The sequence below is a fragment of the Xyrauchen texanus genome, chromosome 30 (genome assembly GCF_025860055.1).
Source record: "Xyrauchen texanus isolate HMW12.3.18 chromosome 30, RBS_HiC_50CHRs, whole genome shotgun sequence".
Lineage (NCBI taxonomy): Eukaryota > Metazoa > Chordata > Actinopteri > Cypriniformes > Catostomidae > Xyrauchen > Xyrauchen texanus.
In genome coordinates, this window is record NC_068305.1 from 38,334,423 (window position 1) to 38,358,352 (window position 23,930).

General features: G+C 36.3%; 1 protein-coding gene across 3 annotated transcripts in view; it reads right to left on the reverse strand.

Annotated features, from left to right (window-relative positions):
- Nucleotides 1–1,135: 1,135 nt before the first annotated feature.
- Nucleotides 1,136–23,930, reverse strand: part of LOC127623685 (protein FAM184A-like) — a 160,035-nt gene continuing 137,240 nt past the window's right edge. For 2 of the 3 annotated variants that reach the window (XM_052098133.1, XM_052098131.1), the window contains exons 15-19: nt 22,329–22,475; nt 12,435–12,552; nt 11,755–11,859; nt 7,824–8,032; nt 1,136–1,741 (exon numbers count right to left, since the gene is read on the reverse strand). In XM_052098133.1, coding sequence (XP_051954093.1) covers nt 1,660–1,741; nt 7,824–8,032; nt 11,755–11,859; nt 12,435–12,552; nt 22,329–22,475 — 661 coding nt within the window. In that variant the 3' untranslated portion in view covers nt 1,136–1,659. The remainder of the gene's footprint in view (nt 1,742–7,823; nt 8,033–11,754; nt 11,860–12,434; nt 12,553–22,328; nt 22,476–23,930) is intronic. The other variant, XM_052098132.1, reaches the window with a different exon arrangement.

Consider the following 23,930-nt stretch of genomic DNA (forward strand, 5'->3'; position numbering starts at 1 on the left):
TTAAAGCCTGTAGACTGATTTTCATGTGAAGGGAGTGGGAAATCCAAAGGATTTTATGTTTATGAACACCCCCCGAGAGCCTTGCCTCTGATAGTAATAGCTTCTCTTCCGCTATTCAACAGCCACAACAAACTGCAACACTAGGTAACGTTATCTCAGAGATGGATATTCAGCAAACAGTCGGATCCCAGCAAAACACTGACTCCTACACAAACTCCAAGTAAGCCAAAAAACCAAAACATTTATCTACTGAATCCTGTCTTGCTAGGCAGGAACGTGATCATGATCGAGCGAAAACCAGAGTGAACATTGGCAGGGCATTTGATTCCTGGAGGGACCTCAAAATGGGATCAAAACCGACCCTGAATTGGCATTCTTCTTATTGGACAAGTAAGCTTACATAACTTATTGTTTCACAAAGCATGTGAAATATAGTGTTATAAGGATTGATCTGTGTAATTTTAGCTAACTTGATCTTGCCTGCTAACGCTGACGAATTGCAAGCTATCTTGCTTCGTAGCTTTCAAATAATTTCAACACTCTTCTCTTTATAATAAAAGTCAGGTATACAGGATAAATGTAAGCAAATATGCTGGTTTCATAAAAAAAATAAAAAAAACAACAGACAAAACATACAATAGTGCAACATATCATTGCAGTGCAACAGTAAACTGTCTGGTATAGTTTGGTAGTATGTAGCTGTAAATGTGTGTATTAGTATGCTATGTTAGCTTCTAGTAACAAAGTTTGAAGTAAAACAACCATAACTGTGTAATTTTAATTATGCTACCTCATCTGTCAGCATGATGCCTGTGAATCATGTTCAGTCTCTTCTTATGTTACGTCATCGTTTTGGCCGATGCTCTCTCCCTTGCGTCCGTATGGAGTGTGTGCACGAGGGCGAGCAACATGTAGCTGCAGTTCACTTAATGGCCACAAGTGTCATTAATAACAAGGGTTTCTGAATCTTATATACTGCACCTTTAAATGTCAAATACATTTTTATTATAAATTCTGAAACATGGACTCACCTCTCACTTCTGAGCAGTATTTATTTTTAATATCAAGAAAAAGCCAAATGACCATAAAAGAGTTTATTTTTTCTTCTTTCGTGGCAATGTGTGTTGATGTTTATGAAAATACAGGCATTTTTAAATCATATGTTCTTTGTTTTCAGCTCCTTGAATGGTAAAAGTTCACTCACATAACAGACACGCTCCATTAAATATCACAATAATTATTTATTCTTACGCATACACCAGTAATATAAATATAAAATATGTATTTATTTTAAAATTAGTGAGACATCATTACATCTGTGTTGAGACATCCATACAAACAGTTTAATCCTACCAAAATTGATTATGCAGCTGTACCAAAGTCATTACAGTGGCATTCTAAAATTAGATATAGAGGAGACGATACTGTTTTTTTTTTTTTTAACAAATATTAAATAGCAGCATATGCAACACTCTATAGAAACTGCGGTAAATTAAATGTCAAACATACCTATCATCACTTTAAAAACAAGAAACCCCATTCACAGTGGAAAAAATAAATAAATGAAAAGATGTGTTGTTAAATAATATATTCCTTTTTATCTTTTTGTTTGTTTGTTTGGTTGGTTGGTTTGGTCGACATGCTCTTGAATTTCAAAAGTCAGAAGGAGAAGTACTGGGCGAACCACTCTTGTCTCTGGGGATCTGGAGAGGTGACCGGTGATTCTTCTCCTTCAGGAGGGCTATGAAGGAAAGAAAAACACATGGAGAAAAAAAGAAAAAAAACACAGGGAAAGATTGTATGAGACTGGGAGAAATATACAAAAATGTAAACTGTACAGTAATCTAAGCTGAACTACAATGCTTCTTAAAAAAGAAAGAAAAAGAAACAGTTATTGAATTATTATTATTAAATTATTTCTGCTTGACCACCATTGTTTTCCAGTAAAACATATCAAAATGTCCTAAGCGATATGATGGTTGTGGGTGAGAAACAAATCAATATTGAAGTACTTTTTTTAATATAAATTCTCCTCCCTGCCAGTAGATGTTGATATGCATGAAGAATGCAAATCACCCAAAAACAAAAGAAGACGAATGTGGAAGTGAAAGTGTAAATATTGATCCGTTTCTCACCCACACATATCATATCACTTTTGAAGATATGGATTTAACCACTTGAGTTGTATGGATTACTTTTATGCTGTTTTTAAGTGCTTCTAGAGCTTCAAAGTTCTGGCCACCATTTACTTGACTTGAATAATCTCAACAAAGCTGAGATATCTTCTAAAAATCTTTCTTCGTGTTCTGCAGAAAAAAGTCATACACATATGGGATGAAGGAGGGTGAGTAAATAAAAAGAGAATTGTCCTTTTTAGGTAAACTTTTCCTTTAAATCAAGAGAAAATGATTTGAGAAGATAAATTGTGTAAGATGTTAAGACTCATTTTCAGTCTTAACATTTTTTGTTTATTTTTATTTTTTATTCTAAAGTAAACTGATCTCATTTTAAGGATATTTACTGTAAAACAATAGTAAAATTAATAAAATACAAAACAAAATATAAACATAGTATGACATGCTTTACTTGTTTGTAGTTATAATAAACATACCCATATGCCTTCTAAAAAGGTTTGAATTTAGTTTGGTCAAAACCTGAAAATCATGTCAGTGAGTTAAACTTATGTTCCTTCAAAAATTGCTCGGCTTAAAATGTAAAACCTTTTTAGTGCTTCGTATCGATTAGATTTTAGCAAACATTCTCCATAGTTGGACATCATATGTCTTCATCCGTTTGAGACCTAAAGTGTGTTGATGCTATTTGAGTTTCTTTCACATAAACTTCACATGAAGCTCATAAAAGAGAATTCAATTTCTCTCAAGGTGAAGTATGAGCTCGCTGTGTGTCTGTCTGCAATGTAGCAAAACCTCAGGCGCTTTCCAAGGTCTTCTGTCTACCCGAACACGCTTTCAATCATGATTAATTTAGCCCTCAGGTCAACGTTTATAAAAACATTTTTATTTCTCTCTCACATCTCTACTCCTCAGTAGAATCACGGAAAAACACACCTGCGCTACTGCTGAACATTTCGTTTGAATTGAGTGTGAAAACAAGAGTTTGTCTAAGCTGCAAGCTTTCTCAGGTAGCCGGGCTTTCTGGTGAAGATGCTGACTGACTGATTGGTGTCTGGGCTTCTAACCACTGACTCAGTCCTAAAATACTGATGGCACTGTGATGCCTCCTTTCTAACAGCTGCTTCACTTGTGGAAATCTGGAGAATCAGAGAGAAGGTGGTAAGTAGGGTGGATGAGCTCTTCAAACGGAACTGATAAGACATGTCAGAAGCAGGTAATGGGTGCGTGGGATAAAAAAAACGAGAGAGAACACCTTGAGCACACTTTGTTGGGATAGGCAATCACATATAATGCTTTATATTCCTACTGAAAAGACCAGCTTGTACCAGCATTCATTTCTATTCTGGTTCAAACTGGTGAGTGCTGGTGTGGTGCTGGTCTAGCTGGTGGACCAGCACAGCTGTGGTGGTTGACCTTCATAGACGTTGTTTGGCCTCCATGTGAAGCTCCTGGCCAACAATATGTATCTGATAGTTTGTGAGTGTGCCATCTGATGCTAAAACTATGGATGGATAAATATGGCATCAATCACTCTATGCTTATCTGGAGTGGTGGTGGTGTAGTGGTCTAAGCACCATAACTGGTAATCTGATAATCAGAAGGTCGCTGGTTCGAGCCCCACAGCCACCACCATTGTGTCCTTGAGCAAGGCACTTAACTCCAGGTTGCTCCGGGGGGATTGTCCCTGTAATAAGGGCTCTGTAAGTCGCTTTGGATAAAAGCGTCTGCCAAATGCATAAATGTAAATGTAAATGTAAATGTATCTGAAAATAGTTCGGAAAGTTAAGCCAACTATTAGACATCAAGAAATCGCTTAATTTTCATACACATAAAGCTAGTGTTTGGATCAGTGCTCATGTCTCCAGTAAACAAGCCCTTGAACTTCCAGTGTAGTTGAACCTTTGAAACTACTGGTGTACTTGAAGCCTCATCTTTATTCTCTTATATCTCCTATGCAATCAATGCCCTTAATGCGCGATGTCTGAGCTGCAGCAAACTAAATGTAATGCTTAATCGAGCATGTATATCAGCCTGTTCAGAACTAATGCAACTTCTACCTGCATAGAGACAAAGGATGATTAAAATTTAACTCATTTATAACAGCGCATGTGAAAAAAAAAGATGAAAGCAGGTCATTAGACTCCTCTTAAAATAGTTTGGAGAATACAAATAGGTCACAATAATAAAAAACCTGTCTCAAGATTCCTGCTTTCTATTCCCATCCACTGTGTCTACCTGCTTTTGAACATTTTCTATCAAAATGCCCACAGCTTTAATTGTTGTGAAAATGAGAGGGAACCCAGCTTGAAAATTAAAAAGTGGTTGTGGGTCTGTTGCTAAGTTGACCGGAAATCACAGTGACATGAAATGAACCGCATAGATGTGTGTCCGTGATAGCACCACAAGTGTCTCATGACAAATGAGGGCAGCCCCGCACAAGTCCACTTTGCTGCATCATCCGCAACTCATTTACATTCAGAGCAGCATGCAATCAAGACCGCACAATTGTGCTTTCGATGAAATAATACTTCCAGGGTCAAGAACAGCCGTAAAAGTGAGCATTAGATGAACACGGCAATACATGCACAACACAACCAAAGCTCACAACATGCCAGTTAAAAGCAGAGCCAAAGGCAAAAATTGATTTTAGAAAAAGCGAAGGAATGTTATATATAAAGGTTATATATGTAAAGTCTTTTCATAAAACAGTGTAATTTAAACGTTCACAATGCAAGACAGTACATGGTGGAGAATATCCCATTTTAATAATAATTTCAATTCTTTCAGATGGCGCAAATTACCAAAAAAAAAACAAAACAAGTACAGTGTAGTTTAATAGTAATGTGGGCCTTTCAAAGACAATACAAACATAACAGTTGAGTCATACAACTTCCATCACAAACAGAAAACACAAAGCACAACACAGAGACACCAATCCCAGCGTGCACTGTGACAGCGGGGACACATGCTCCCATTTGCATTCCAATGCCATTTCTAAAGTTCATATACAAGACTTAAAAGTAACCGAATGCACACATGTACAAAAGCTGATGTATCCCTTTTATTGCCTAATGTGGAAAGAAACATCTTTAAAAAGTAGTATGTGAAGCAGTATGCAACGACAAATGCTTCTAAAACATTGCTTCACTTGCTATGTTTGAAATGGAATTCTAGCATCTTGTTTGCTGCACAGTATATACTATATACTGCCTACTATTTTTTATTTTTTTAAATAATATGTGAAACAGTATGCAGTATGTAAAGAGAAATGTTTTAAAATGCTACTGCATACAGTTCTGTACAGTATAAACTGTATACTGCCAACTATTGTTAAAATGTATTATGTGCTATAGTATGCAGTATGTGCAAGAAATGTGTAAAAAAAACACATTTTGGCTATTTTCGGAATGGAATACTAGCTTCCTGCATACTGTACAGTGTACACAGTATACTGCTTACTATTGTTTAAAAAGTAGTCTGTAAAATACAATACCGTACTCAAAAAGAAATGTATCACAAACAGGGTTTCACAGGCTATGTTCGGAATGGCATGCTACTGTAACTTCCTCCATAGACCTTATTCACGCTCGTGCCATCTTTGATTTTTAACGGGAATGTCAATGAGGCTGTGAGGGATAGACTTACAGTCTCTTCAATGGCACGAATGGTATAAAGCTGTATTAAGATCTTAGATTAAATCGGATTTTCCACAACTCAAGTTATCTGGAGTTCTTTGTATAAATAATGTTCTCGGACAGATATTTTATCAATTATCTGTCAGTGTAACAATACAAAAACACTCATACTGCAGTACAGCCCATTGAAGAAATTGTAAGTTTATCCCTCACAGCCTCGATGTAATTCTCGTTAAAAATCAAAGATGGCGCTAATGTGAATAAGGCCTATACAGCACAGTATACACTGTATACTACCTACTATTGTTTTAAAGTAGTATTTGAAAAGTATGCAAGCTGCAGTATGAAACAAAATGTGCAGTATGCACTGCATACATCCTATTATTGTTTTAAAAGCAATAGGGGAATCAGTATGCAGTATGTAATGAGAGATGTTTCCAAAACATGTGCAGCCATTGGCTATGTTTACAATGGAATAAAAGGTCCCTCCATACTCTGCAGTATACACTGTGTACGGACTACTACTGTAGTCCGTACACAGTGGAAAAGTACTATATGGAACAGTATGCAGGATGCAATATGCAAAGTAAAATGTTTCAAAGCATTTCGCTTTGAAAAACATTTGTGGATACAACTGTTTCAATCTGTGGTATGATTTTGACCACTTTTAAAGGGATAGTTCATCCAAATTAAAAATTCTCCCATCATTTACTCACCCTCATGTCATTCCAGATGTGTATGTTCTTTCTTCTACTGAACACAAACACAAAGATTTTAAGAAGAATATCTCAGCTGTGTAGGTCCATACAGTGCAAGTGAATGGTGGTCAGAATTTGTAGCTCCAAAAATCTCATAAAGGACACATAAAAGTAATCCATACCATGCCAGTGGTTAAATCCATATCTTCAGAAGTGATATAGTAGGTCTTTTATTTTTACTCTAAATCTCCACTTTCACTTTTACATCTGAAAGTCACATGTGGTGCCACTTTAGTTTCACTTTCACATCTGAGAGTGAAAGTTAAAGTGGAGATTTATAGTAAAAATTACTTTTTATAAATATTGTCATATGGATTACTTTTATGTTTGCTTTATGTTAGTTTTGGTGCTACAAAGGTCTGATAACAATTCACTTGCAGTGTATGGACCTACAGAGCTGAGATATTCTTCTAAAAATATTTGTTTGTGTTCTACTGAAGAAAGAAAGTCAAACACATCTAGGATGGCATGATGGCGAGTAAATGACGAGAGAATAAAACATTTTGGGTAAACTATCCCTTTAATCCAATTTTATGTAAAAATGTCAGCTTTTGGAAGTCTAACCAATAATGGTTCAAGAGAGATGTTAAAAATGCATTTGATGTTCCTTCCAGTTCATTGTGAACACTGGAAATGGAAGGTCAAGTAGATTGCACTGCATACAGTACCTGATGTATAGTTCTCTTTTGTATGTTGCAAATTTTGTTGCATCTGGGTATTCCATGCATACATACAATTTGTATACTGAGATGAGTATGCATACTGCATAGTATAGTCTGAATGTTATGGTAGTATACCATTCTGAACAAAATTGAAATCGACAGCCAGAGAGAGAGAGAGAGACTTTTTTTTATGGTTGACACTTTTAAATTCTCCTTAGTATATTGCCCACAAAAGTTCCCACTGCCCATTCTTCAAGTAATAGCAATCCAAATGGGAATTCTAACATGAACCTAGTCTAAGAGGGGGCCAACATACTCATTATTCTAGTTAATACTTCTAGTAAATTATTTCAAAGTAGATCTGAGCCATTTTTCCAGAATTCATGCTCTCTGTTAAGCAGAGAGGAGCCTGAAAACACAAAGCAAACCATCACATTTTTGTTAGTGACTTTGGCAAGTTTCCTTCCACTTTTGCAATGGTGCTTGGCACATTAAAGGGATAACACAGCAGCCTCTAGATAAGCTGAATAAAAGAGTCAGGATAGGGCGATGATATTTCAGTGTGCTGATGTGTTTTTCCATTGGTCTGTGGTGCAGAGAGTGAGGCGTCCGGCGTGAGGAGGTGCGCCTCACCTCGTCAGTTTCTTGGGTTCGGTGAGAGGGGCTGGTGGGGGCAGGGGTTTGCTCATGTTAGTCTCCAGCTGGTGAATGGGGGAGTTGGGGATGGGTTCGAGGTGGGTGGGCTGGGGCTGCCCGCTCCCTGTCCCTGATGCCTCCACATTGGCTCTAAGATTGGGCGAGCTGCTGAATCGGTTGGCTGATTTGTCATTCTTTCGCTTTTGCTACATAGGACAAGAAAAGCAAACAAAAAAAGGTTGGGAGAGCAGCTCCAGTATAGAGTATCTTGATGCTCTCAGATACCATTTTAAAGACTTTCAATCGATTTCCTTATCAGGGCTCAACAATAAGGATGGCCAGATGGCCTGGGGTCAGCGTGAGAGAGTTTGGGGCCAGTTGACGTAACAGTCACTTGATATATCAGGTCAGGGTTGCGTTGTGGCAATGGCATATGTTTGTTGATCTTATATGTGATTTTATGCCTTGCAAATTGTGCTGATTTTAATTTCTCACCAAGGTAACATTATCTAAATGGTTAACGTAGATTAGCTTTTGTTGAAATTGTGAGAATTATTTGTGAAGTCTTGGAAGCATCAGTTAAAATGGGTTGAAAATGATGCATTTATTGCAGTCATGAAGTACATTTTTTGCTGTATGATTTGGAGCTATTATTGCAAATAAAATAAATACAATTTTTGGGTAACACACTTTACAATAAAGGTTGTTTTTGTTAACATTAGTTAACTACATTAAGTTACAGTGAACATTACATTTACAGCACTTATTAATTTTGGTTGATGTAATTTCATCATATACATTTGTATATGCTTGTAAATGGTACATTTCCATATTTATAAAACTTGAAAATATCACTCAATGTATTTAGCCTATTTTTAAGATTTACACATTTACATTTCATAACAAAATTCCAATTTTAACAATATTACATTTATTAACTTAAAATGTATATATTTTTAATTTTATTTTGTTGAAGATTACTCTGAAATTGAAATGCATAAATCTTAAAATAATGTGTTGAGTCTTTATGTTAACATTAGTTAATGCATTATGAACTAACATGATCAATTTTATATAATATATATTAACCAATTTAAATGCTGCAAAAAATATTGTTCATTGTTAGGTTATGATTAATAAGGTTATAATTAAGTAATGTTAACAAATAGAATCTAATAGTAAAGTCTTACCATTTTTTGTTGTACATTTTTTATTTATTTATTGTATTTTATGTGAAGAAAACAACACTTATTGACACATGTAAAACACATTTGAGGAGGGGCCTGTGAATATATTGGCAGAGCAAGTACAAATGTGACTTACTGCAGAAAAACTATTAGTAACTATTATTGTTGAGCCCTGCTAATACTTGCTTCCTAACAAACGGCCCCTGAAATTCAAGCTTGCAGCACTCAGCAGAGGAAGCAACAGTCGCTCTCAGCCAATCAAATCAAGATGAGTCGAAAAAGAGATGTATCAGAAGAAGAGGCTGTTGAAACTTTCAATTGAAAAAAGAATGGCTTGGAAAGCAAAGAAGAACTGGGTGTTTAAACAGGGAGAAAAAGCGCAAACAAGAGACAGTAAACACACTGACACTCACACAAGAACACACACACATACTGTATATGCACATGTAATCACTGACACTTGGAAGTTATAGAGCACAGATGAAGGCAACAGTGACACATCTGGTCAAACACAATGGCATTAGGAACTGTTGGTGTGACATATAAATCAAACATCATCTCCCCAATGAAGGGATATTTCACCCAAAAAGGAAAATTTTGATATCATTTACTCAGCCTTATGTCATTCCAAACTTGACTTTCATCCTTGGAACGCTAAAGATGTTATGCAAAATGTCCACACTGCTCTTTTTCATATAACAGAAGTGAATGGGAGATATCAAGTTCCAAATAACAACAAAAAAAACAAGTCCATATATCTTATACAAATTTTTAAAATGCAGAAATGTAAGTCATTTGAATCACTCAGACCTGTTCTGTGAATTGATTTCACAAATCAGACAATGTTACTTCTCTTATGATCTCTCTTTAATACATCAAGGAGAGCTTGTGCGAATGTTGAGATTTTCAGTGATTAATGACATAAATGTTTGTCTGTTCCTCACATAACCGCTTTGTATGGCTTCAGGAGACTTGGAATACAGCACTTGTATGGACAATTTTTATGATAGTTTTATGGTGCTTTTTGTCATTTTGCAGCTTGACAGACCCAGTCCCCATTCACTTTCATAATATGGACAAGATCTCTTTTTGTGATCCACTGATAAATAAAAGCAAACAGGTTTAGAATGACATGAGGGTGAATAAATAATTACACAATTTAAATTTTAAATCTGAAATATCTTAAACTATAACTTTAAGCTCTGTAAAACACAGGCAGTTAATTATATCAGTGTGTGTGTGTGTATGTGTGTGTGTCAATTAGACAGGAGTCCAGCATGCTCACAGTAAACGGTGTGCTTTGATGCTAAACGTTTCCAATGGAATTGATGTTTAATATACGGCAATATAGAGCGAGGTTTTGAACCAATAAGATTTCTCTATGGTGAAGCTACTCCACGTGAAACTGAAAACAATTGACATAACAACATACTGTTGTTGTTGTGACTGATAGGGACCAAAACACTGATTTAGAGCTTGTTGCTTTTTAGTGACATAGCTGGTTAGGACGTGGTCTAACAAATGGTAGCATCAAAACATTCAACATGAACTGTTAGGACCCATCCAGGATGGCAGACTTTGGTCCTACTGTATGACACTGCTTTCATTTCCAGGACATGAACATATAATAGTTCTGTTCCAAAACCTAATGAGCTGCCTTGTTGACTACCGTCTACATAGGCAGCTGCCTTCAGTGGGGCCACTTACACAACGGTGCTTTGAACTTGGTCAAAAAATTCAATTTAGGGTGTTTACATAGACGAACAATAAGACAATATCGCAGTGGAACACAAGAACACGTCCTGTGTGAAAGCCCCCTAAGGCACCAACCTAACTGAAATGGGACCTTGATTGAATGATTCCAATGATTAGAATGATTAGCATGCTGATAAGCTAACAAACAATACTCTAATATGCATAAAAATACATAATAGCACACAAATATTGGTTAAAATAGATTTTTAAAATAATTTTATCAATACTGTTCTGTACTAAATGAAACAAATTCATAATCACAATTTCTCTCGACATGTTCAGCTAAAGATTGATACCAATAGTTTTAAGTTAGCTTGTTGCTAAGCTAACTAAACAATACTCTAATATGCATAAAAAACCATGATAGCACACACAACTACTGGGAAAAATAGTCATTTTTAAAATTAGACTAAACTTTTGTTTATCAGCACTTTTCTGTTTTAAATGAAGGCATTTGTAATCACCATTATTCTTGACTTGTTCAGCATTTTGGATAATTTTTTTCAATGAGCTCTTCTCAATAAATTTGGATTGCCTTCTCTGTGAGGATACATATGATCCTGCCTTAGATTTTGGGCAAAACAAGTCATCTTTAAGGCATAAATATGCTACCTACAGTACCTTTTGAAACAGCCTTTGCATTTGGAACATGATGCCTTAAAATGCTGTCTAGGTTGAAAGATCACTAGGTTTTGGAACAGTCCTCATCTATGAATTGGCTGTACCACTTCACTCTCTCCTCTCCACCAATAGCTGGTGTGGGGTAAGTGTACAGCACACCATGGCTGCCATCGCATCATCCAGGTGGATGCTGCACACTGGCGGTTGTTGAGGATAGTCCCGTGTTCACTGTGTAATGCGCTTTGATTGTAATGTCAGAAAAGCACTATATATATGTAACATTCATTCATTACTACTGTATGTCATACTGAAATTAACCAACAACATACTCCGAAGACACAAAGGTGTGAAGGAAGAAATCTTACCTTGACAAGAGGGTTAATGACACCAACATTGGGATTTGTGTTGAATATTTTGTTAAAGTTGGTCTCTCTGTTTACAAGCTCAAGCTGGTAGAACTTTTTGTCATCCTGTAAGGAAAAGTAGATACCTATTTAATGTCACTAATATTAGTTGTTACATTACTGATGGGATTGAGTTCTTCGATATCGAATTACCCTTCTGCAAAGACCAGTGCAGTTTTCCATGCTGGTCCAGGATGGTTTATGCTAGTTAGGTTAATGGATCAGCAGCAAAAATGCTGGTCAACCAGGATAATCTATTCTATAGCTAAGAAGCCTGGTAGAGTCAGCTCTTACCAGCAACAAAACACAACATCCGTCATATTGGTGACCAGCAATGCTGGCCTTTTCTGCAAGGAATATTGATGTAATTTGATTTAAGTTTTGTTTCTGTACAGCTAAACTGGAACAGCTTCATTTGTATTAATCTGTGTGCATGACTGAGTTTATATTGCGGTTCGAATTTCAGTGCAGCAGGTTAATTGTCTGTCCTGAAATAGAACCATCCCTCCAGTCCTGCGAGACTTTAAACTCTGCTTAACTCAGCAGATACAGCAGAACTGAGCACCTGTGGGATACCTAGTCTTGTGTAACAAGATTCACAGCTGGAAAATTGAACAATAAGCCTGAGATAAATCTCTTACCACCAGCTTCTTGACCAGAGCTTCTCTCTCGGCCACCATGTCCTTCAGTTCGGCTATTGTCTGCAGATCTTCAGGTCTGCTCTCTCTGTTCCGGAATTTATCCTCCGTCCCCTCCAATCTGAAGAACACATTTTTTAAATCAGTGGTTCTCAACTGGTTGGTCATGACCCAAAAATGGGTAACAGGCATGTTATGATTGGGTTTAGCCTATTTTATGTCTGTTTATTACTCAGCAATCTGGAATACTTGATTCTAACTGGTCAATGATGCCATCTATGGTCTGACATCTGAGTATCAACCATACGTAAGATGTATCAGAGCACTCATTTGAGTATTGCTAGTTTTTATATTTGTAATTAACAATTTTTATTGATTCCATAAAACATATATACATCCTTGTGGTCACCTAAAAGTATATACATGTGATTATAGACAAACATATAAATATAAAAGGAAAAAAATATAATAATTATATTTACACATCTACTAATGTCAGGTATCTGCCCCAATTCTATAAACAAATAAAATGTTCCTAGCCTTCTATATGACCCTTCTTCAACTTCTTCCACCTTCCCCATCTCTGAGCACCACTCATGAAATGAGGGCGCTGCAGCTGACCTCCAACCCTTTAAAAGAACCTGTCTAGCAATCATGAAGCTAGTTAGGACCCAACTCTTTATGTGCATATTCTCAATGTCGATGACCGCCCCATCGCCCAAAATACTGAGTCTGGGGCAAAATGAAAGCAGAGTGCCCAATACATCACATACAAGGCTCTAAACTTTCAACCAAAACTTCTGGATTTTAACACACCCCCAAAAGACATGGGTCATGTCTCCATCCTCTGATTGGCATCGTCAGCAGGTGGGTGTGTCTTTAAGACCAAGCCTATACAATTTAGAGGGGGTCCAATAAAATCTATGTAAAATACTGAATTGCATGAGGCGCACCCTTGCATCTCTGCAGACTTGATATTTTTAGAATCCTAGCCCACTCTCCCTCCTCCGATACCACGTTTAAATTTTTCTCCCATAATCTCATGAGAGAGGTTAAAGCTCCGCCCCCAGACTTTGAATTAGCAGAGAACAATTCACTGATGCCTCATAACCTTTTCCAAAAGCAGTAATCACCACTCCCAGAGTATCTGCCGCTTTAGGGGGGTGTATGCTACTCCCAAAAATAGTAGGTGTCAAAATAGTTTTCAAAGGATCTCAACACTCCACTCTCATATAGGTCACCGAGTATAGTGACCCCCTTCACAATCCACTCTGACCAACAGAAAGGTGATTTATTAATACATAATTTTGGGTTCATCCATATGCTTGAGGCAACATTTAAATAAATGTCTGAATTAAACACTCTGGACACTTTTGTCCATACCGAGTGCAAATGCAAGATAACAGGGTGTAAACTTAACTTCTCAGAATATTTTTTATAGAAAGGCTTTGCAATGGTGAAATAGAGGCAAGAAATTCCTGTTCAATACAAAATCAGGGAGGGCTCTCTCAGATGGAAGTGACCAATGAGACAAATGTCTAAGACTGAACGGATAATAATAAAACAAAATCTTAAGTAGGCCTAGCCCATATTTGTCAATCAGCCTATGCAGTTTACTGAAATGTAATCTGGGACGTTTCCCAGTCAAAATAAAGGACTTCGCTATGCTATCAAATTGCTTGAAATAAGAGAGGGGGATATCTGTAGGAAGTGACTGTAGCAGGTACTAATTTTAATAACATTAACCTTCCTAATCATCAATAAATGTAATGAAGCCCACCTGTCCACATCGCTCTAAAACCTTTTTATTAAGGGGTCAAAATTAACACACATATTTGCTGAAATAAAATTCCCAAATACTTAATGCCCTGTTTGGGCCACTGGAAGGTGCCCGGCTGAAAAGCCGTTGTCGGACAGTATACTGTCAGAGCCAAAGCTTTGGATTTAGACCAATTAACTCTGTATCCCTGATGGAAGCCCCTATCCAGAGTAAAATAATCCGAAATAATCCAGTTATTTGTACAGCCACTACCGGGTGTCTATAAAGTAACTTAATCCATCCAATAAACATATTCCCAAACCCATACATTTCCAAAATCTTAAAAAGATTATCCCATTCTACCATATCAAATGACTTTTCGGCATCAAGTGAGATGGCCACAACTGGAGTCTTATCATTCGCCACTGACCACATATTGATCAAACGCCTAATGTTATCAGAAGAGCTGCAGCCCCGAATAAACCACACCTGATCTATATGTATAAGAGAAGTCACAACTTTACATAATCGGTTAGCCAGAATTTTTGACAATATTTTAACATCAAGCTGGATCAGGGAAATTGGACGGTAACTCTTACACTCACTTAGATCTTTGACCTTTTTAAGAATCAGACTAATCCGGGCTTGTGTCATGATTGACGGAAGCTTTCCAATATTTCCAAGGCCTTCATTACATTTTACATTTACATTTACATTTATGCATTTGGAGTGCCTTGCTCAAGGGCCCAACAGTGGCATCTTGGTGGTGCTGGGGCTTGAACCACTGAGTCTCAACCACTGAGCCACCACTGTCTCATTACCTCAAGCTCCTCCAAGGTTATCTCAGAATCTCAGGTCAGTAACCCTGAGTCTCAACCACTGAGCCACCACTGCCTCATTACCTCAAGCTCCTCCAAGGTTATCTCAGAATCAGATAATTTTTTACAATGACTCATTCGTCAGTTTAGGGAGTTCTAATGGTTCCACAAAGTTTCTAATGTCTTCATTGGTAGATGAAGATGCGGAACCATAAAGATCAAAATAGAATTCTTTAAAAGCATTATTAATATCAGTGGCTGAGATAAATATTTCACCACCAGCAGGTTTCATCTAACTCCACGAGTTCTTGTGCTTTGGATTTTTTGATGAACGTGGCATACTCTATGATCCGGTCCCTAAGAACTGCCTTAAGTGACTCCCAAGCTATGTCCACAGAGGATACTGAGGACCAGTTGGTCTCCATATAAACACTGATTTCAGCATATTTGTTGGAAATCAGGATTTTGCAAAAGGGATACATTAAAGCAGCAACTATATGATTTATTTTTCTCCGTATGTGGCAACACCTCTAAACTCACCAGGGCGTGATCTGAGACTAATATGTTTCCAATTGAGCAATCAACAACAGATGAAATTAGGAACTTAGATATATAAAAAAAATATATTCTAGAATAAATATTATGGACTGATGAAAAAATGTATAGTCCCTCCTTGATGGGTTTAAAAGTCTCCAAATATCTGTAAGACCAAGATTTTTACAAATCATGTGAAGCGTCAATGTTGCTCTAGGGGGCTTACACACTTTTGCTTCACTATGATCAATGACTGTACCCATCAATAGATTAGAGTCTCCTCCCAATATTATATCATGAGGGGTATGATATAATATTGGGAGGAGACTTTAATCTATTGATGGGTACAGTCATTGATCATAGTGAAGCAAAAGTGTGTAAGCCCCCAGTTTGCAACATCCCATCAAGATCTATAAAAAAGCCCTGATCATCAGTGTTAGGTGTGTAAATATTAGCCTAAATCAAACTTTGCTCCTGAATTTCTGCTAAAACTATAAATAATATTTCTTCCTAATTTATCTATAATCTGTTTGATACATTTGAATTGTAGATGTTTATTTATCAATGTAATGACTCCCCTGCTCTTACTTGAGCCAGCACTAAAGAAAATGTATCTACCTCATATCTTCCCAAATTTTTCTGATGTATTTGTATTTCTTGAAGCACTTTATCATATTTCTTAGGTTTAAGAAAATAAATAAGCTTCCTTCTTTTTATGGGGTTCCCCAACCCATTCACATTCCACGTGGAGAGAGACAATGCACTTATATTAACATTTTACATTTTGACATGTAGAAAAAATTTATTGTTTGTCAAAAATAAAATTAGAAAGATCACATTCCCCAATAGTGCAACAATCAAACTCTGAACTTCCCCCCGAACCAAACAAACAGAGAAAAGAAAAAACTTGCGCATTGACCCTGTGCAGGACAGCGCCAACTGGCATCCATTCCTCTAAACTCAAACAGTCCACGTACGCCTACGAGAGTCCCCACGACAACTTTGCCGTCGGATTGCTCAAGTTTCTATAAAAATTTTGTGAGACAGAATTACATAACAGAAAATAATCTATAGACAATGCCAATATGCAGAATAAATAAAAAGAATGTGTAGATTCATTCACAAAACTGTATCAAAAGTGTGTTCCTCCACAAAATAAACTCCAGCCGCTAGCGGAACAAGCATACATAAAAAACAAATAACAAAAAAACACTGTTCAGTTTCCTCGGGCAGTCACACGAATGTTCAGTGAGCCAGCTGTTCATAAGTGCAGCAGATGACCTAATCCTTCCAAATGTCCTACAAAAAATACTCCACAAAACAAACTCCAGCCAAAAGGAGGCATAAGCACAAAGAATGAGCAGATTCATCCACCACTATCCCGAAGGAGTTTTGTTCCATAAAACAAACTCCAGCCGCTAGGCGGAACCAACACAAAAAGAAACAAAATGGCGCCCAGCTTCCTCAGACAGTCAAGCGTATGTTCAGAGAGTCAAGCTCACTTGGGGGCCACATGAGAAACACCAAATGGATTACTCACCCCATTATCTCCATGAAAGACAATGCTTGCCATGGGTATGTAAATATTTTGCGGCCATCCTTAGTATCTAATCTCGGTTTGGCCGGAAGCATCAGTGCAAAATCGATCTGCCATTAATATAAGAGTTTCTTGCATTCCTTGAATCGATCACGTTTCTCTCTTATAGAATTCGCCAAGTTTGGGGACAAGAAAATGCTGTAGGTTTTCCAAGAAAGCTTTCCTTTGCTCCTTGCCTCGCATAACACAAGATCTTTATTTTGACCAGAATTAATCAGGGCCTGTCTCCCTCAGTGGATCTGTGAGCCGGGACTTGTGAGCTCGCTCGATTTCCAGCTTATGGCCTTTTGTAGACTCAGGAAAATCTCGTCTAGGAACTTCACCATATTTCAACCTTCTTCATGCTCAGGAATTCCAACAATTCCGATGTTGTTTTGCCAATTACAATACTCAAGGTCTTCCATCTTTTCCCAAATGCAACGCAAATCTGCCTTGGTCGCTAATGGATTAGCAGCTAATTCCCTCTCCGATGACTCCAGATAATCGATCCGTTTCTCAACATCCCCAATTCTTGTAACCAATTCAGAGAATTTCGGCTCCATTGCCATAATCAATCGACATGTTACAGCAAGATTCTCCAGGTCCGCTATAACTTTCATCAGCATTACAGACATGCTCGCCAGTTGCCGCTAAATTTCTCCCGCTGCACCATCCAAACTGAGTACCTGGTCTGTGGACCTGTCTGAGGTATCATCTTGAGCACGTAAGTGTTCTCCAGAGCCAGAGGATTTTGAATTCTTTGACATGTTGACTTCTTGAACAGTTATATAGCATTAAGCATTAACAAGACAATACAAAAAGTGTATTTTATAAAAGTATTTACAAATAATAAATATATTTAAGACAGGCTGGGATAGGCTCCAGCACTACCCGCAACCCTGCATAGGACAAGCGGCTAAAGAAGATGATTTTAAATCTTATTTGGCCACCAATTTATGCTCAATGTAAAATCTGGGTCCTCCTGATACCACAGACCTTACAAACTCTCTTTTCATTCTGCTTACAATCAGTTAGACTCATTACTGACAGTGAAGTGCTCAGTTAGAAAGAAGCTTTGTGCTTTGATCACAGAAATAATCGAAAGTCATTGATCAGTTTAGATCAATGTGAAGATATTGGCATTTCTCCACTTCTCTTTGAAGGATTTTTCTAAATGTGTGATGAATTTGTAATGATCACGCTGTGGCAGAATGAAACCTGGTCCCAGTTTTTTTTTTTTTTTTTTTTTTAATAAGATGCATGATTTAACTCTTTTAAAGAAGCTCACAATAGTTGTTCACTGGAAGTCTATTTTTCATTTAAAGTGACAACAGAAAAACCTCCATGGTGTGCACAGCCAGCAGAAAGCACTCGAGCGGATAACGATGGAAAATTACACATTTTAAATATTCATGAGGCTTAAATAGGTTAAAACATAAAACTGGTTGGAGGACTTGGTTTGGGGAAACTCGGCTGTCCTATTAATTAATTGTACAGAACTCAGGATTGTCATTTCACTAGATTTGTGTTCTGTATAATTTATTTGGCTGTGTTTCTGTGCTCTTCAGGGACACCTGAAAATAGCACAGTAAGTAAATGCTGAGGGATACAAGTTCTGACTGACTGCTGCTCACAAGTTTCCCCCCAAAATAATTGACTCTCATGTTGTTCCAAAGTCATATGACTGTTTTTACTTTCTTTCTGTGAAACACAAACAGAGATGCTAAGCAGAATGTCCATGCTGCTCTTTTCCATACAATGTAATTGAATGTGGTCTGGGGCTGTCAAGCTTACTGTTGAGTGATCCAAGTTACTTCAAGGTTAAATCCTCAATTCATTTTATGTTTCTCTCTTTTGCCAATGAAAATGCGGAGAACTTTGTCTTCAGTAAATTCTCTCTCAACTGACAAAAACTCAACTCAACTTCTGGTCATCATTGTTCATTCGTGTCTCTTTACTGGGTACACAGTAGCTGTAATCCCCTACATTATACAGAAAACTTTTATGGTGCTTTCTTTTCAATTTTGGACCTTGAAACTTTCACTGTATGGAAAAGAGGTGCGTGAACATTATGCTGCTTCTTTTGTGTTGCACTGAAAAAAGAAAGTCATATAGGTTTGGAAAGAACATGAGGTTGAATACATTTTCATGAATACAGAGTGAGCAATTCTTCGATCAGTCATTTATGCCCTCTGTTTCATGAAAGAGGCTCTTTAAAGAGAATAATGTCTTTGTTAAATGAGACTCTTTCCCTTGTATATTGTGTGCTGTAGGGCCATGTCAATTAACAAACTTCCAGATTTGATATAGCATAATGTGTTATATATCATTTGAAGGGGTGTTTGTGAATACTGAGTGGATTTCGGGAGTCAAGTGAACTATTTTTACCACAGGCTGCTAAACAGCTGGATTTGTTGGTGCTCTCATTAAAGTAAACCTAAATTAGGTCACCCCTGACAGCAATATCTACAGTCAAAGACTTCATGTACAACACTGCCAAGTTTCTATCTTTACAGCACACAGCTCTACAATCACCTCCTGTTCAAATACGGGTGTCTTTTTGACTCCGATTCATCAAAGCATTTTTATCATTCAAGTTCCATATTTGCTATCTAAAAACGAACCATTCTAAATCACATTAAAATGCAGTGGTTGTCAAAAATCACTCTAAAATGTCCATGCAAAAGTATTTGTTATTCATGATGGGAAATATCTGCTGTCAGTGGGGGCATTCATTAAACAGATTCTTATGCAGGGTGTCCCTACTCACTAGATAAGCCTCATCCAAATACAAATATTTCACAAACAGCATGTTTTGCAGCTAAAGGCAACTACTACTCTTATCTGCCTTGACAGGGTTGGTAGGGTCACCTGCTCTCCTCTCAGATAATCACAAATGCTGATGCACATTGCCTTACAAAAAAAAAAAAAAAACACAAAAAACTTTTGAAACCTGGTACAGGTGATGGTAACATAAGGATATACCATGGTACTTTGATATATGGGTAGTTGACATTAAATAGTTTTGAAATTTGAAATGCCTGGGTGTGAAGTTTGCATTGTGATATACTATCTAAAACTATATGTTTAATCATTATATATGTATCATGCTATTATTAGTCTTTTGGCCTTACATTATTGACAAAATACATGGTACAGTTTTACTTGATTTGTCACACCACTGACCTATTTCAAATGAACTAGTGACGGCAAAAAGGTTATAGAAATATATTAAATATGAATATATTAAATATTTATAATAAATAATATATTAAAACATAAAACATGAAAGAAAAGCTTACCAACTGGACTGTAAATGTACACTTTGCCGTACACATTTGGTAATAGATGTTGAAACATTAAATATGAATATATTAAATATTTATAATAAATAATATATTAAAACATAAAACCTGAAAGAAAAGCTTACCAACTGGACTGTAATTATACACTTTGCCTTCCACATTAAATAAAAGTTGATGCAAATATATTAACCTTTAAATGTATACCTCGGGTCTTTAGAGGCCTGGGAACTCTTCCTCCCCCTGTACCTTGTCCATTTTTTTGGAGTTGTGAGTACACCTCTTTAGTATTCCTCAATTTATCTTAAATTAATAGTGTAACACAAAAAAATAGATTTTTTTTAATGTATTTTTAATTTATTTTTTATAATGGTTTAAGTACCAAAAGTGAGACCTTGGGTATGTAAGAGTGTTTTTTTTTTTTTTTTCGCACTTCCACAAATAAAATGTTTATGATTATTTCATATCTATTTAAGTCTACTATCACAGAGAGAAATTAGTACTATATTATTAATAAATACTATTTCACGTTGACTTTCTGTTGAATTTACTGGGGAATTTCGGAATTATCAGTATTCCATATGCATGTACACATACATATTATACATGCAATTTCTTACTCAAGATGGCGCTGATGTTTCAGTGATTGACTTGATTTACATTTGACATTGCTATTTGATGAAGAAGCAACATGGAAGAAAACTATAGCAAGTAAAACATGAACAGTATGATATGATTATCATCATCTGGGTGTACTACTAAATGAATGTAAGTTGTGCATATATTTAGACTCAATATGTGCCTGAGAAAATACATATTTATAAAGTAGGTATAAATGATGTGTTAACTTAACAAGGGGTTCTGTGTAGCGCAACATGTGTGCTGCATCTCAAGAAATTTCAGTGTGGAAATAATGAATCCAGTTCTAGATTTGTTCTGATTTGTTGCATTATCTCTTTAATTTCTGAAACATTAAAACAATCATATATATTTTATTTTATTATTTTCAAATTATCTTGGAACACTATCTGGACATTTTGTACATCCATTTTTGATAGATATAAGTGCGGGGTCTCTAAAGACCAGAATATGTGGAATATGTAAGTGTTTTGGAAGGTTACCATGCATTTAAGGGTTAAATATGAATATATTAAATATAATATGTATAATAAATAATGTATTAACATTTCAAATAAATAGTGACCATTTACAGGATGGTAAGTATACACTTTGACATATGCATTTAATAAAAGATAATTCAAATATATTAAATAAAATAAAATATTTATAATAAATAATATATTAAAATATAAAATTTAAAAAAGGCTAGTTACAGGACTATAAGTTTACACTTTGACTTTTACATGTAGTAAAATATTAAACGTATATGAAATATACTAAATATATACATTTATAATAAATAATACTTTAAAATAGGAAACCCTAAAAAATGGTTATCAGTTACAGGACTGTACATACAGTATACTCTTTGCTTTATACATTTAATAAAAGGTGATTCAAATATATACAATTTGTATATGTCAATTATAATATGCATAATATATAATATATTAAAACTTAAAGTAAACGGTGACCAGTTAGAGGACTGTTTTTTTCTTCTGTTGAATAAAAAAGTCAATGGAAATGTTATATATGTTATGCAACTTCCCACATACCATCATACTGAATGATCACAATATTTGTTTACCACGAACTAACATGTTACTGTAAGGTGATTAAAATAATGCCATGGTACCAAAAAAAAAAAAAAACAATGCCATAGACATGTCTAAATAAACATGGTACTATGGTACTTATAAATGTTTTCTTTAACAAAGAAAAATACAGAAACTTCAATAACCCAACACATACACACTTATCAAAGTGTTTTGCAATGTATGAACTCACAAGATCTGCAGGGCGGATATCTTGTCCTTCAGCAGTTCCTGGGCCTTGTTAAAGTCTGAAAGCATGTTCTGTGTCTCTCTGTGGTGAAGGATGTTCAGCTCTGTCATTTCCCGCTCATGTTTCTTACACAGGTCCTGCTCATGAGCCCTAATAACACACAAACACACACATGACACTCTGTGCATGATGAACCTTTAAACTCTCTCTGACCCCACAGAGCTGCAGCTACAGGCCTGAAGGAGACATTTATAAAGCCCAATTAGAGCACAAAGCATTTCCTTTGATTTCAACGTTACAAAGTTTTATCCGGCTCACTGTTTTTTCCACGTCCAATAGTCAAAAACATCCGTCTAGCACATTTACATAAAAAAGCAATTCCAAAACAGCGCAGACGGTAATTATGTGATTAGTGACTTTTTCAAAATATGACACATTTCCTGCTATGTACTCTACTTACTGATTTTTGTTTTAGGAGACATTTTCTCCAGCAATATTTCAATATTTCTTTCAGACTATTTCCAAAACACGTACTCTTATCATACAGCCAAACATCCTGATGCATTCATGGACGGTAAAATGCACTAATGCTGGATCTTCTCTCAGGAAGTGATGTACCCTTGGGAAAGGAGGCACACTTTACTTTTTATCTCCGTACCAGGATTTGTCTGTGTTATATAATTGAAGTTGAAATGGGCTCTGTGCTCAGCATGACGTCCTGCAAGCGTTATGTGTTGCTAAACACTCTATCATATGTAAGAATGCACACACACGCGCACACACACACACACACACACACACACACACACACACACACACACACACACACACACACAATATTTACATACTGTTATATACCCCCACACACATATACAGTACACGCGCAGTTTATCACAGACTTGAGAAAAACAGCAATGATCTCATAATAGGCTCCATGTAAAATGAGAACTGGGTACTAGCTTTACCTGAATTATTTAATAATAAAAAGTTTAAAACATTAATATCAGCCCCTGAATAAAATCATAATGACCGAGTTGCTAATCCAACTGAATGCCCTTCTTCACAGTATTTGTTTTCCTTGATTTAATGCAAAAAGAGTCAGGCATCAACATGAAAGCTCTAAATAAAATAACACCTAAATAGGACTTTCTATGTGGGAACCTGACACACTTTCTTCTTTTTGTTCTATAGTTTTCATTTGGCATCCTTCCTCCCCAATCTGGTTCAAAATAATTGAATTTCCATACCTTTCATCATCAGCCATGACACTTGTCACATAAAACCCAAGGGGATTTGAGGTTGTTTAAGGACTGCAAAATGTCTCTTAAACTGCACACATTTAGACATACATTTTTGTGGTAATCAACATCATGCCACAAATGCTATCGATTGAGCATAACTTGTAATGGACTTCAAGTGTGTTTTCAGACCTGTAACTCATTTGGTTTGTTCCGAAATAGTGGCTAAAATTGTTGCAAAGTTGCATTTTGTTCTTGGTTTGGTTTGGCAATATTTAAAAATGGACCACAACTGTGTTAATAAAAGTAACATGGAAGCAACATGTCACCTCACAGTGTTTGTGCACTCTTCTTGGATTTAGCTCAT